General features: G+C 44.5%; 1 protein-coding gene across 1 annotated transcript in view; it reads right to left on the reverse strand.

The window, feature by feature from the left end:
• Positions 1 to 3,761, reverse strand: part of TOX (thymocyte selection associated high mobility group box) — a 306,751-nt gene extending 302,990 nt beyond the window's left edge. Inside the window, exon 1 of the mRNA XM_042924257.1 lies at positions 3,519 to 3,761. Within this exon, the coding sequence (XP_042780191.1) occupies positions 3,519 to 3,620 (102 nt within the window). The 5' untranslated portion in view covers positions 3,621 to 3,761. The remainder of the gene's footprint in view (positions 1 to 3,518) is intronic.
• Between the last annotated feature and the right edge of the window lie 12,266 nt (positions 3,762 to 16,027).

Raw genomic sequence — 16,027 nt, forward strand, 5'->3', positions numbered from 1 at the left:
CTTCAACTAGGACAAAAAATAGGACTATATTTTACTGCTGCACTCCAATCCTGAGCTCCTTTAATCTAATTTCAATCAAGGGATACAATGTTACTTAAAATAGCCTTAATTAGATGAAACTCAACTATGATGCCATCTCTCAATGTCTGAAATGTAACCATGCTTTAAGTTTCAGGAGGTGAACCCTGTCACTTTCAGCCTGCATGTTTGTGTCCAGTCTAGGAGCTCCGCTGCTGTTTCAAAGGCTGACCTATATACAGCAACATGCCATCCATTCTGGCTGTTTGTAGAAGAGATGCCTCACACCGTTGCCATAACCAACATCGCCCGCATTGTTCTCACTTTTCTCCCGCAATGGGCTATGTGAAAATGGAGGCCAGTTTGCATAGTGATGTGTTCATAACGTAATGTGCTCTCACAATAGAGCAATGGTAGATTAAACTGTTTCCAAAAAAATTCCTCCCACGGAGTTTATGGACTGAAAAATGTAAGTAGTGTTTTGGCAATGCAGTGCCGGAGAGTGTCAGCAGGGTAACACAACCCCCTTTTAGTTTAGAGAAGCTTCAGGAAGAGGATATTCATTTTGTGGATTAGGGTCTCTTCTAACATTGAAAAAACGTCAGTGGGAAAACTATAGCTACAACTGCATGGTTCTGAACCGCATACAGATATTGGTTCTGCTGGGATTTATTAGCACTCCGACTTTAACTGCAACAGTGTTGGCAGATTTAAAATAAAGATAATTATTAATTTATGATCTTATCACCCTATTAAAAACAAATAACCTCACAAAGTGACTGCTTCTTGTAATAAACTGCATATTCATTACACCTCTGAAAGACACAAGGTTTACTTTGCAGTCTTGGCTCTCAGAGGGAAGGCTGATCCAACTTATTTTTACTAAATGTCGATACAGATTTCTGATTTCACATCTTCCAAACTTCTGTCCATCTTCCATATCCCTGCAAATTCACTTGAGTCATCGCAGAAAATGAATGCTAGTTGACTACATTCTAAGCAACGAAAATAGCGGGGGTGGACAGAAATTGTGTATCAGTGTTAATCATGATGGAGTAGAAAAAAATTAGTGTCTGGGTTTTCTGGGGCCTAGCAAACCTACTCGGTATATTTGATATAATCGGGGATCAGTGACAAATATATTTGATAGACTGCTGTACAGAGAAAGGCAGGGGAAGGCATTCTTGGAGAAGCATTTCCATGAAGTCTCTTCCTACTATTAGAAGTATATCATGACTTTGCATCTTTAAAAATCCATTATTCCCTGGATAAGTTAAATAGAAGACTTGCAACTGGCCTATAGAAAGGGTGGCTAATTTGCATTTAAAAAGAACAGTTTGCTCCTCATACACGGGGGGACTTAAAAGGAACTTCAATGAGCTAGTAAAGAAATTCTGAAGACTTTGCAAATCAATTTATTCAATTCACAGCACAACCCACGAAAATTATTTAAAGCACTTAATTGGAAAATGATTTAATATATTGAAGTAATTCTTGATTTTCCAAAGCATTTAACTTTTAAATTAAATCTGACCCTACTATTACAAGAAAGACGAGTGAAATGTGTATCCAAGTCGTTGCCTTCTTTTTGGAGCCTAAAATCACCATAAATTTAATAAGATTTGTCCAGTTTCATCGCCAAAATGGTTCTGACCTTTTGGTTCTGGTTACAACTGTGGAATATGTGTTTACGATCCAGGATAGGTCTGCTACTTTATTATTTTTATTAGTATTAGTGATAGTTTATGAGCCACATAGAACTTTACAAACACAAAATACTTGCTTATAAAAAGGCAAAACAGATTCTAGAATGGGAGAACTAGGCTACTGACAAATAATGAAACTTCACACAAACTTCTCTTGTCAAAGTTACCGGAGCTTTCCAACCTGTTCCTAGCTACAGAGCTCTCTCTGTGTGATAAAATGCCTTTCTGCCTTGCCCAAGACTAGATTTCCTTCGTTCCAAACTTCCCTATCCATCATCGGCATACAGTACCATGCCTTTTACTGAGCCTTACACAACATCAAGGAGCTTCAGCACGGAGTGGTATCTGCGGCTCACTTAAGTCACAGTTTTGTGTGTGTGTGTGTGTGTGTGTGTGTGTGTGTGTGTGTGTGTGTGTGTCTCGACTGACCAACACTCGGAGCTGCGAGGCGGTTGCGTGGTGGAGAGCCCCGGGGGCTAAGGAGGCAGCGCGCTAAATACCTCTGTATCACGTAAGAAAGCTGTTTGATGATGCCTCGCTACCAGGCAAATACTAGAAGTCCTAAGGATTTACACAGTGGAATTCACCGAGGGGCCAGCATGGAATCGCTTGCAGGAGATAGAGTATCAGGCAGGTTGAGCGGGAGCTGGGCGTCTAAACCACTCGCGCCCTGTCTCCGAGAGCTCACTCCTCCCCGCCGACGTTCACCCGGCGGGACCGCTTAACACACGTCCAATGAGCCCGAGGCGAGGACAGCCGTGGCCCTGCGGCCGCTCTCGGGAAACCGGTCCCTGCGCGTCCTCCCTCTCGGGGCCGAGAGTTGGAGAAGCCTCGAGGATAACCCCCTCCCTTCCTATCCCCTGACCATTCTATGGGACAAACGGGGCTCCGCCGTAGCTCTGCCGGCGCCCCCCCCCCAACCCCGCCTCGCCCCGGGCCAACCGCCCGGTTAGCCGCGCCCGGGTCCCCCGCGGCCTTGGCACCTGGGGTCACCGGGCTGGCGCGTACAGCCCAGACCGGGACCCTGCTCCAGCCCCGTGAGGAGTGCGGGAGCTTGGGACGCGAACTCAACGCGCTAGCCTGGCTTCTAACAAACTTGCAATTACCGCGCGCACCGCCACCCCCCCCCCAAAGCGGGAGCTGTCCCCCAAACCCTGTTACCCCGCTGCACCCTGCACCCCGGCCCGCAGACCGGCGTCCGAACACCGGGCTCGGCCGCCCGAAAGGGTTTAGGAAAACAAAAGACTTGTGGAGCAATTTTCCCCGTGGGGGGCGGAGGCGTCTCCCTGGTCCCTGCACCCCGACTCCCGGCTGCTCCCCTGGCAACTAATCCCGGGCAGGGAAGCGGTGCCACGAGTCCCCGCAGCCCAAGAGAGGGCGGGAGGGAGAAGGGGAAACTAGAAAATAAACTGAGTTCTCTTACTCTCTGCCTCCGTTCCCGGACCCCAGACACACCCCCAAAGTATTCCGTGGTTTTCTCTTAATTTTTTTTTTAAACGCCCCCCGGCAAACCTAGGCAGGGAGCCTCAGTCGCGAACAGCAGGAAGGAAAGAATCCGAGCAAATCGTGTCACTTTCCGCACAATCGCGGTGTTTGGCAAACCCCCGGAGCTGTGCTGCACAGTATTTACTACCCAAGCGCACGCAGGGCTGTAGCGGGCTGCGAGCCGAGCGCGCCCGGGACCGGCCTCCGCCGACCGGCCCCGGCAGCCGAGCCGGCCCGCCGCCGCCGCCGCCGCCCCCCTCCCGGGATCAAGCAGCAAGAACACGGTGGAAACAAAAGCAGAGCGTTCACCTTGTTGCAATAGTAGGGGTCCAGGCAGGGAGAAGGTCCCAGACAGGGAGCGTCGGGCGCAGCGGCGGGCTGGGCTGGAGGTGGATAAAATCTTACGTCCATTTCACTCTCACATCAAGCAACTCCTTTTCTTTTCCTTTTTTTAAAAAAAGTGTTCAGCAAAACAAGCTTAGACGGAACAGAGAGAGGTGTCTGGACTCAGGAGTAAAAGAAACACCTTCCTTCCCTCACATCCGTTTGTGGTTTGTTTAAGAAGAAGAGGAGAAAAAAAAAAAAAAAAGAAAAAAAAAAAGAGGGGGGAAAAGCGCTCAACTCTCCCCCAAGCCGCGGCGCGCACCCGTCGGCGCCGAGCGCGCAGCCTGCTCCGCCGCCGCCTCCCGGCCCCGCCGCCACCGCCGCCGCCGCCGCCGCCGCCGCCGCCGCCGGGCAGGTAACTTCATGCGCTCATTGTCCCCCCGCCCGCCCCCCCCATCCCCGCCTCCCGCGCCCCTCGCCGCCCGGCACACGCGCTCGCGCTCGGGCTCTAGGTCCTGGGCGTTTTATTGGAGTCTCTGAGTTGCTCTGCTTTTAGTTTATTTTCTCCACCTTGGAGGCCTGGGATGGGGGGGAGGAATGAAGACGGGGACAGGGCGGGAGTGGGGGGGAGGGGGTGAACGCCCCGGGCCGGGCGGGGTAGGGTGCGCGGCAGGACGCGGGGCTGCTCGCGGCCCAATGGCTGCGGCGTGGGGCTGGGGGCCGGGGGCCGGAGGAGGGAGGAGCGGAGAAGGAGGAGGAGAGCGCGGCCGGGACCGGGCCGGGGCGGCGGGACCCCGCCGAGCCTCCGCCGTGCCCGAGCCGCGCTCCTCTCGGCCAACGCGTCGCACACAAAGGGGCTGCGGAGCCCTAGCCACCGGCCGCCCCGGGGCACGGCGGGGAGCGCGCAGCAAGGGGGCGCTGTGGCGCACCCCGCCCCGCAGCCCCGCCCCTGGGCCCGCCCTGGCCCCACCCCGCTCCCACCGCCCGCTCCGCGGCGGTCCCCACCTCTTTCTCTGCATCCGCCACCTCCCCTTGCGTGGCCTTCCCCACTCCTGTCTCTGCGCCCCCACCCTTCTCCCAGCCCCTGGTGGTGGTGACTATAACACGCAGCGCCGGTCCTGGGGACCAGGAACCCGCAGGGAGCGCGAATCATCCGTGCGCTGTAATGGGCTACTGGGCTAGGGACAGGAAAGGACTGCAGGGCGTGAATGGGCTTAGGAGTCTCCTCCTTTCTGTTGCTCCCTTCTGCCTGCAGCCCTCACCTCCCAAAGATCTGTGCCCCACTGGAAGGTTTGCAAGGCTAGGGCTACCTGAGAAACTTTAAGAAGACCACAGGGGTAAGTCAAAGTGTAAATAGGGAAACGGTCATCAGCACACACGATCAGGCTAGAGGGAAAACACGTGGGCTTGGTAGTTGCCCCGGGTGAGATTCTTGTCTCTTAAAATTGGAAGCCCAGTGATGCTCTTGGGAGAGGCACAGAACGCCTGGAATCAGCCTCCCCCTTCCTCGGGTAGGTAAGTGCGGGGAGGAAATCACCAATCATGGTTTCCCTCCTTACCTCTAAAACACAGGAACTTGCAACTTCGTTTTTCCAGATGACGGGGGTGGGGAAATAGGTAAGTCTTGGCTGTAGGCCAACAGATTCATCCCTGAGGCTCTGTCCTCGGTGGGAAGTCCAGGCAGGAGAGGGTTATATTTACCTTCCTGGGAGGAAGCACCCCTGCACACTAGGGCCCAAGACCCCACAAAGGGAGCCTGGAAGTACTTCGTTCCACTTGTTTCTGGCGCCAAGGAGGATGCTAAGAACATTTTCCCACTCCACACAACTTTACAGTGCATGTTGATTGCCAACTGCTCCGTGCGACTTTCTCACAGCTATGTCGCTTCCTCTGCAATTGAGAGCACCTGTCAGGTACAATCAGAGAGAGCTGGAAGAGAATCTATGAAGAAAGTATAAGAAACGATAACATCGTTGGGCGTCTATGCGTGGCTTTTCAGGAACCTTTTGCTAAGCATTGCTTTGTAGTTTTTGTATCTTTCCACCCCCCCCACCCCCCCGCCCTTAAACCATTGCTTGCTTTCTTCTCGCCATCATTTTTATAAGTAGCATAAACCCAGCCTTTTCCCCATCTCAAGATTGACATGGTGGAAATTGCATAGGGGAGAGAGCAGTAAGAAGAAAAGAATTCCTCTCCTCTGGATTCAGAAGAACCTCCACATTTACAGGTCCTTCAAGGTACAAAATGAAAGTAAGAAACAGAAAATGTTTTTCCTCTTAATAAAGGTCTTTATGATAAAATTTCAATGAGGTTTTGTGTTTTGTAATGTCAATGTTCAAATTCAATTGTAGATGCTAAAATATGCTTATATATATATGTATTTCCACAACTTAAAAAAAAGCTTTTGGGTTGACATTAAATACTTCCAAACTTAAATTTCTGTCATCAGTTCAGCATTTATTACCAACATACTACATTATTTCAAAATTCTACAAACTTCCTTGGAAACCATAATTGGTGCCTGTTTGATGGCTCTGTGAGCATCAGGAAGATGAAATGGTTCAGGGCAGGAACAATATCACTGTCAACATCCTGACACCTAGGGAAGACAGTGATTTCTGTAGACCTACTACTTTCCTCTGCCTTGTGAGGGAAAACCCAAATGCATGGGAACTGTGTCCCTCTATCCAGTTTGGGCCCAGTTTCTTCCATGTGCAGTCAGTGGAGTCAAAGTGATATGTCCGTGCATGGTGTGGTGTGAGGGGTGGGAAAGTGAACTCTTGATTAAAAAAGCTCTTAACTCCAACTACCCAGACGTGGAGAGTAGACCATGAAGGTCAACCTCACGGAGGATGGGAACGAAAATGGCGGCCATGATCAATCGTGCCTACATGATGAAGTCTCCATAAAAATCCCGAAAGTTCAGGGTTCATAGGGCTTCTGGGTTGATGACCACATGGAAATGAGGGAGAGTGGTGTGCCAGGACACAACATGGACTCCCCATACCTTTTCTCACATCTCCTTCCCTTCCATCTGGATGTTCAACTGCATCCTCCATGATATCCTTTCATGATAAATCGGTAAACAGTAAGTAAACTGTTTTCCGGAGTCGTATGAGCCACTCTAATAAATTAATCACACCCGAGGAGGGGGGTCGTGGGGAAACTCTGATTGATGGCTGATCCGTCAGAAGCATAGGCTTGCAGTTGGCATCTCCAGTGGTCGGGACAGTGTAGGCATTTGAGCCCTGAGCCTGTGGGATCTGATGCTGTCTCCAGGTAGGTGCCGTCAGAATTGAGTTAAATGGTAGCTCGGCCGGTGTGACAGAACTGCTTGCATTTTCCCAACTCAGCTGGAAATGTGAGCTGTGGGTTACAAAAAAGAAAAGAAGTCTCTTAACTCCAGTCGTTCATACATGAAGAGAAGACTGTGAAGATCATCTCAGCATGATCTTAAAAACAAAAAACAAAACTCTCTTTTTAATGCTCTACCCAAGACCTATCAGATATCGAATGGGAGCAGTTCTCCCAAGAAAAAATTAGGGGATGTTAAATAGCTAAACCCGTGAGTAAATCTTATTGATTTGGGAGATACAATAGTGGAGAGGCGTTCTATTATTTTTCAATTTCTAGGACATTAAACTCTGTATCATGGCAACGTTTACTAATTTATTTTGCCCATCCATTTGTTTGTACATTATTCAACAAGCCTGTAAGCAGAGCAAAGCACTATGCTATGTATTGTGTATAGGTTGACATAGAAAAACAAATTACTTAAAAGAGATTCTACTTTAGATGTGTTTAAGTCTTCTAGAGTAATATTTCCAACTTAGCCCTGTCAGTGGAATCACCCTAGAAGCTTTGAAAAATACTCATGCCTGGGCTCCTCCCCCATAGGTTCTGATTCAATCTATTTAGGGCATAGGAGTTCTTTATTTTAAAAAAATTTTTTTTAATGTTTTATTTATTTTCGAGAGAGAGACAGACAGAGCACGAGCAGGGGAGGGGCAGAGAGAGAGAGATGGAGGGAGACACAGAATCTGACTGCAGGTTCTGAGCTGTCAGCACAGAGCCCCATGTGGGGCTCCAACCCTGGAACTGGGAGATCATGACTTGAGCTGAAGTCAGATGCTTAAGCAACTGAGCCACCCAGGCATTCCACAGGGCATAGGAGTTTTTAAAATGTTTATTTTTGAGAGAGAGCAAGAGCAGGGAAGGGGCAGAAAGAGATGGGGACAGAGGATCCGAGGGCTTGGAACTCGGAAACTGACAGCAGGGAGCCTGATGCAGGGCTTGATCTAACATCCAGGCTCTATCTCGGGAACCATAAAATCAGGATCTGAGCGGAAGTGGACACTTAACCCACTGAGCCACCCAGGAGCCCCTGTCCAGGGGCTTTAACTTTCAGGAAAGATAGAGAACCACTGGTCTAGGAGGCAAGAAAACATGGGCACAAAGGGAATGTGAAAAGCACAAGATCTTAGTGAGTAAATTTCCTAGCTGGATTGTTATTTTGTGTTGGCTCTCACCAGGGAACATAAAGGATCACCCCTCCAGGTCCCCGTCATCTGCGGTGTGGCAATTGACTCAATTATTCCAACTAAACAGGAATGAATTGTTGTAGAGACCCAGATTGCAATTTGATCATCTGAACTAGGAACTCCCATTATCAAAAAATGTGTGTCTATGAATACAATAGCTCCTTACTAGTATTGATGTAATAATAGCGATAGCTACACTTTCTGAAATGCCTACCATGTCCTGGACCTAGTCCTAATTTCTTTACATTGAATTTCACTTTCTTACTTAGTTTTACAAGTTCCACTGGAAACCCTAACCGCTAATTACAAACCACACTCAGCATCTCATTTTGATCCCTCAACACTACCCGTCTTCGTTTTAATTACAGTTTCATAATTGTCGTGTTTTCAAATTTGCACTTGTTTCCATTGACCACATTTTACGTTTACTGATTCTTTGTACTGTGGACGTAAATCCTAAATCTTGTAGTGATGTCCCCAAACTACACGCAGAATGTTATGCGTTAGGGTAAATATCCCCTAGACAGTTCATCCTGTCCATGATTTATGAGAGTCTTATAAACGTAAGACTCTCATTCAACAACAACAAAACCGCATTTCTTGAGGGGTATCTTTTGTTAGTTCTGGAGTTAGTTTTCTTTAAGGGTAATAGCCCTCTCTTAGTGATATGGATGAAACATCTTAAGGAGGAATTTATTTTGAAATGCCAAATGTTAAAGCTAAAATCAAAGCATGCCACGTTTTATAACAAACTTAATAGTCAGCCCTTCACTGGCCTCCTCTAACGTAAGGGTGAGATTTCCAGTTACGGCTGACCCCTCAATCTCTCTCATAGAAGAAAACCTCACTCTTTTTAAATACCATTCATTGCAACACCTCCTGTGTATGGGCCACCTCTCCCATAAGGCATCTTGTTATGATGTGTTTACCGGTTTACCTTCCTAACAGGATTATGGGGTGAAATAGGCATGTTCGTGCCCTCACCGCCTAACCAACGCTGAGTCCCATGCGTCTTAAAGGCTCTGCGAACCTCACTAATGGTTTTGATAGGAAACGTTTACATGTTCTCAATTTACCGGTCGGAACGTACCATGGTCCACAGTTCTTTAAGAGTTGTGTCACGTAATTTGAATGTAAAGCAGAATGATACGCAATGCATAACCTAATGCAACGGGAGAACACAGAGTACTGAAGTTTATTTCCTGGGGAGACTAGTGAGAAATGACTAGATTGTAAGTCTTTCAACCAGAAAATAAAGGATTTCTGAATGATGAGGAAAGTTTGAGGGAAATGACAGAGGGTCCACAGATACCTCACATGGTACTAAATGACTCATAAAATGCAGTGTTTTTTACATAATATGGGAAGTGGGCCAGGCTTGTGCATCTTGCCATTGAGTGCGGTACAGTACTTTGATCTTCAACAATATACAACATTTGTGGCATAATAGCTGTAATAGGACTATTCAGCTATTTCATACGGCAATAATCCGGTCCTCTCTCATCAGGATAAACTGTGAGGACAAATCCTTTCAAAATCAGAATTAGTTCCTCGTAGAAGAGTGAGGCTACAATTATGCCTTAAATAGGAGCAGCTGCGACATGCTATGGGCCTGGAGCGCGGCAGCGAAGTGTTTCTCCGACGCAATTAAATGGATTTTTTTTTAATGCAAACTAATATTCTATAAAAAGTCAATTGGAAGGTGAGTAGGTGCGGAGTTGCTGAGATGAAAGGAACAGTCATTTTGCTTTACCTGAGTTAATATGCCTGCCTCAGTAAATGCTATTTTGGTGAAAATGGATAATCAGGGCTCCCACATTCCCGTGAAAGTGGGGCCCAAAAGGGAGCCAGAGGAATACAAAGGGAAGACGATTCTGGTTTCCTTGTACACTGTGTGTCTGATTTTGAACTGTGTTCATAGCTGTGTTTTGGGATCGTTGGTTTTGAAAAAGACACAACGAGGCAACGGCAACACTCAGTTTACACAGGGAAGGCACCGCTTGGGCGTAAAATGGATAAATACAACCCGCCGGACTTAGACCGGTCGGCACCTCTGTCCAGAGGGAGACAAAAAAGGGATGCACACTTAGTTTTTCACCACAGGGATGATTAAAGGATTGGAAAAATGAGACCTTTTGAGAAAGATTAAAGGACCTGACTAGAGAGGCAATGCAATATCTTCAAATCGTGTACCTCAAGAGTTCTTTCTCAAACAACGAGAGAACACCTATGCTGAAGATACGGCATAAGAAATTGGATGTAATCCTAGAGCGTGAAGGATTTAGTCACACATGAAAAGCATTTTCCCCAGTGATCTTGAATGTACTGCCAAAGGAGAGATTTTAAAATCTCTGCACCCGATCAAAGTTTTCAAGTCACCCAAGCACCCACTGACACCCCTCTTCTTGAAATACACCTTCCTTCCGTGTGATCCAGCGGGCAGAGGGTTCAAACGTAGCTCTAATGATCTAAAGGGTTTCTGTGCTCATCCGTTTTGGACAGCATAAAGTGACGCTCATCCAGAAGGGGAACCAAGACACCTCTCGTAGTTCTTGCAAGTCAAAAACTGCTTCCTTTGACATTAGATAGTGTTCCTGAATATTTTCAAGGACTTTGGTTACAAAGGAAAAGCAGTAAACATCTGATTTTGCCGGCACGACCTAGGACACGTTATAAAGCTAGGAATTACAATATTTAAATTAAATATTAAATATTAAAACTCAGAATTAACGTGGAGTTAAAACATTTAATACATTTTTAGAATGTTACTTTTGTAAAAGGACACTCTCACACGATAAAGACGGCCTTATAGGATGATGTCAGAGCCGAAGATGAAAGAAAAGGAATCCTTCCTGCTTGATAATAGTGTATTTTAACGTGTAGCCTTCAATTCACTAATTCAAAAATCACACATTTTGAAGACGGCAAGAGACTCTTCAGCTCCCGCTCTGGCCGATGGTTGCTACTGTTTCCCCCACTCGTCCCATGCAATCTTCCAGGGTTGATTAGGTAAGTGATTTTTCACCCTTGCCCTGCCCAGTTTCCACGTGCAGTTCCTGATCTCTGCCCTGATTAGGCACTCGCTGCTTCCTTCCACTACAAATCCACTTATGCTTGACCTTTACCTAATGCAATTACCTGACTATCCATGGACTGCTTTAATGTTTCCATTTTGTTCCTAATGGTGCGCCACTCTGCCTGTCTGCATTCCTGTCTTTGATGCTGATTATAAGCTCCTAGAGGGAAGAAATGGCATCTCTCTGAATGGGACTGATGGCCTCAACTATCATCAATTCCTTAAACAGTGCTCTTTCCAAGAAGACAATTTGGCAGATTTTCCCTTGGTCTCAGAAAGAGTTAATTTAGGAAGCTACTGGCAAAAACTCAAGATATCAGTCATAACGTGTAAACACTTCCAACTTCATTGTGACAGGTTGGGAAAGAGTTCCAGTGGTATTTCATTCTTGTTGCCTCATCTGTATTACGGTCTAGTATCATTCTTAATTAAGGACACCATTATAAGGGCCCTCTCTATGCCAGGTGTCTTACATAACCATATATGTTGCGTGTTGTTGCTCTTCTACACCTCCATTTTCTTGGCTGCTTTACTCATTTGTTTTCTGTGTGGTCTCCATAAGCATTTATAACCTCTAGAATAGAAATTTCCCAGAGAACGAAGGGAGGGACTAGCATTTAATCAGAGGGAAAAGTGTTAACAAAGTCAAAGAGGCTTTAAAGACAAAAGTTTGGGAACAACCAGCACAAGCAATTGGGTATTTGCAGTCGTTTTTGAGGTGCCGAGATGGGGGGTAGGGGACAGAGGGAAGGACAGCAAGGCAACTTAGAGAGCGACGTTAGATCACCAAAACTCTTTGTCTGAGGGCTGGAACTTTCTCTTGAAGAGGTTGAGGAGTCTTGAAGGGCTTAACTATGTGACTTGGCTTTGATATTTGATCAATATCATATTATAATTATATGATATTATAATATTTGTGTTATTTTATGGACAATGGGATTTCCACATACTATTTCCATTACAGTAAGGTTTTCATAAATAACCACAGGAGTTTGTTACTGGAGGACAGATCAGGTCCTCCTTTTTCTGAGTTATTCATGTGCCATTTTAGTAGCTGTAAGTATATCACGATACCCAGGAAAATACTATTGTGATCCTCTGTGATCTGTCTCTCCAGCCTCATGTTTTCTCAGCCTCAGAATCTCTCCCCCCTCTAGCCTAACCTCTGAATCAAAATAATAGCAAATACCAAACTGCTTGGACAAGACCACAGCCCCTCAATCTCAATTCTGAAGCTCCAAAAGCTCTGAAAACTCTAAGTTGTTTCGTTATACCTCTAGCAGCAAAATCTAGAGGTAACGTCTCCTCTAAACTGACAAGAGGCTCTTTATAGAATGTATTGATCCCACTCTGGGATTATGTTTTGTTGCAGAAATAGTACTATGTTTGATTATGAGATGCTACAACAACCCCTGCATCAAGGACGGTTATGTAATATACTATATAAGCTTCCACAAATTTTTCACAAATTGTGAACCTCAAAACACATTTGAAAAACACCACCACCAAAAACACATTTGGCTTGTAGAGTCTCGGATAGTGGATTATACAGTCTTACAGTCTTAATAACTTAAATTCACCGGATTTCTTTTGAAGCAATCCGTCAAGGAACAACTGATGTATAATAAAAAATCCACTGATTTTATTTTATTTTTTAACGTTTATTTATTTTTGAGACAGAGCATGAACAGGGGAGGGTCAGAGAGAGGGAGACACAGGATCTGAAGCAGGCTGCAGGCTCTGAGCCGTCAGCACGGAGCCCGATGCAGGGCTCAAACTCACAGACCGCGAGATCATGACCTGAGCCGAAGTCGGACGCTTAACTGACTGAGCCACCCAGGTGCCCCAAAATCCACTGATTTTAAATGTATATTTGAGGAGTTTCCAGAAATTTGTGAAGCAGCACCACAATCATATACAGAACATCTCCATCAGCTCAGAAAGTCCCCTTGGATCCCTTTGTAGTCAATTTTTTCCCCCAAACCCAGACCCCAAGAAACTCTTGACCTGATTTTGTTGCTGTAGTTTTGTTCTTTTCTGGAACGTTATATAAGTGGAATCTTTTATATGTGGTCTTTTCTGTCTGATTTTTTTCCTTTATCGTAATGTGTTTGAAATTCATCCACATTGTTATGTCTATTAGTATCTTGCTCCTTTTTATTGCTGAGTAATATTCCATTGTGAATGCGACAGTTTTCTTTATCCAGTTTTAACTACAAGGAATAGGGCTGCTGTGAACATCCAAGTACAAATACCTGTATGGACATATGCTTTCATTTTCTGTGGGTGAGTATCCAGGGATGTGAAAGTTTGGTTGTGTAGCAAATGCATTTTTCAATGTGTAAGAAGCTGCCAGTTTGATTTCAGAAGTGACTGTACCCTATTTCATTCCTACAAGTAAAGTCTAAGAGATTTGATTGCCGTAAATCCTTACCAACACTTGGCATTGTTACTCTTTTTGAGGCCAACCATTCAAGTGGATTTGTAATTATATATTTATACTTTTAAATTTACATCTTGCTGATGACTACTGATCTTTTCATAGGTTTGTCACTAGTATATCTTCTTTGATAAGAGTTTGCTAAAAGCTTTTGCCTTTGTAAGATCAGGGTGTTTGTCCACTTATTACTGATTTGCTGAAGTTCTTTATGTAGTCCTTTATCAGAGTCTATAAAAAAAGTAATAAGTAACTTTGGCAAGGTTGCAGGATGCCAGGTCAGTATGAAAAAAAAAAACCTATTTCTTTATACAAACAGCAAACAATTGGACATTAAAAAAGTATTTATGATAAAAAATATGAAATTCTTAGGTATAAATCCCACAAACTATATAAAACCTGTGCACTAAAAATTGCAAAAACAGTGCTGAGTGAAATTAAAGCAGACCTAAATAAATGGAGAGCTATACCATGTTCAAAGTATGAGGACTTTAATATAGTTAAGATATCATTCTGCTCAAAATGGTCTATAGATTCAATGAAACCCCAATAAAAATTTTAGCCTTTTTTTTTTTGTTGAAAATAAGAAACTTATTTTAACATTTTTATGGAAGTGCAAAGGACCAAAACAATTTTTAAAAAGAGTAAAGTTGGAAAAATTACACCACTTGATTTTAAGACTTACAGTAAAACTACAATAGCGAAGTCCACATGATATTGGCATAATGATAGGCGTATAAATAAATTGAACAAAACAAAAGTCTGGAAATGGACCCATAAACACATAGTTAATTGATTTTAAACAAAAGTGACAAGGTAATGCAATGAAAACATGATATTTTTTCAACAAATTCTGCTGGAATAATTAGATACCCTAGTGTAAAAATAAACCCTTACATCACACCATATACAAAAGTTAACTCTAAACAGAGCATAGACCCAAATTAAAGAGCTCAAACTATAAAAATAATACAAGAAAATAGAGGATAAAATCATGACTTGGATTAAACAAAGCTTCCTTAGGATACAAAGTGCACTTTGATAAATTGAATTTTAGGAAAATTAAAACCTTGCTTTTCAGAAGTCATTGCCAATGAAATGAAAATACATTCCACAGGCTGGGAGAAAATGACAAATGACTTGTAACATTTATGGTTTTAATATTCCTGTGCCTTTGTTCCCACTGTTTCCTCTACCCAGCATTCCCTTCCCTTGGTATCTACACGAAAAGCTCCCATTTCTCTTTCAGACTTAGATCAGGCATCGAATCATTATTCTCTTCAGGACAGCATTTCAGACCCTCCAGCTGGCACAGGCTGGTCATGAAATCTATCATACTCTACCTTCCCAGACAATTCACATATCTGCTTTCTATAATAAACAATTAGCTCCTTGAGGTCAAAGACAATATTTGTTATGTTTTGTTGGGTTCTTGATCTAAAGGACACTCACCTCTTTCATGCCCAGACCCCTTTTCCCTCAGCAAAACAACATTTGAAATGCCCCCCTTCCAGATGCAGCTCTATCTCTGTCCACCCTATTGTTACTAAGCTTCTTAAAATGATTCCTTGTCTGTCCCTCTTCACCTTCCAATTTATTCTTCAACCCACAGCAATCTGGATTTCCATTCCTGAAATATTTTCTATTGAAACTGTTCTAAGGCCTCCTTTGAATATATACCTGTCCATTTCCCCGGGCACTCTTAATTTCTCACATTTCTTGACTTTCTTGGGGCTTTAAAAATCGGTTCCTTGTTCGATGGTGAACCCTTTAAGTGAAGAGATCCTGCCTTATATTTGTCTTTGTGGATAGATAACTGGGGAGCATCCACATGAAGAGAAAAAAACAGGTAGAAAAAGCAATATGACAAGAAACAGGGAAATAAGAGAAATCAAGGGAACGGGGAGTCCTCGATTCCAAGGAAGGAATGTTCCAGGAGGGAATGGTAGACATTCATCTGTTTTCTCATTCAATCGGTCATCCATTCAACAAATAAAGTGAGTCCTTTGTATACGCCAGACACAGTGCTGGCCTCCAAGTCTGCAAAAGCTTTTCTATACCCTCTGCTGGATGGCCATCTCCTTCCATAGCTCCAACTACAACTTATTTTCTAATCTCTGTCAAATCAACGTTCTTTCCTGTTTTCTGACTCCCAGGTGTCTATTTCCAACCATCTCCCAGCTACATCTACCTGTATTTCTTCAGTCACTCAAACTTATAACACACACATAAATCTTGATAAATGCAATTCGTATATAAATAGTTTTCTCGTGGGCGGCATAGCTCATTTAGTAGTTATTCTCAATGCCGCGGTTAACTACAGGTCTCATCCTTTGTCATTTCTCATCTGAACTATCGCTGGCATCTCTCACTGGTTCTCCTTACCTACAATTCAGCATCTACACCCCCGCCGTGACTGTCAACCTAGAGGACCCATCGA

The sequence above is a fragment of the Panthera leo genome, chromosome F2, assembly GCF_018350215.1.
Source record: "Panthera leo isolate Ple1 chromosome F2, P.leo_Ple1_pat1.1, whole genome shotgun sequence".
NCBI lineage: Eukaryota > Metazoa > Chordata > Mammalia > Carnivora > Felidae > Panthera > Panthera leo.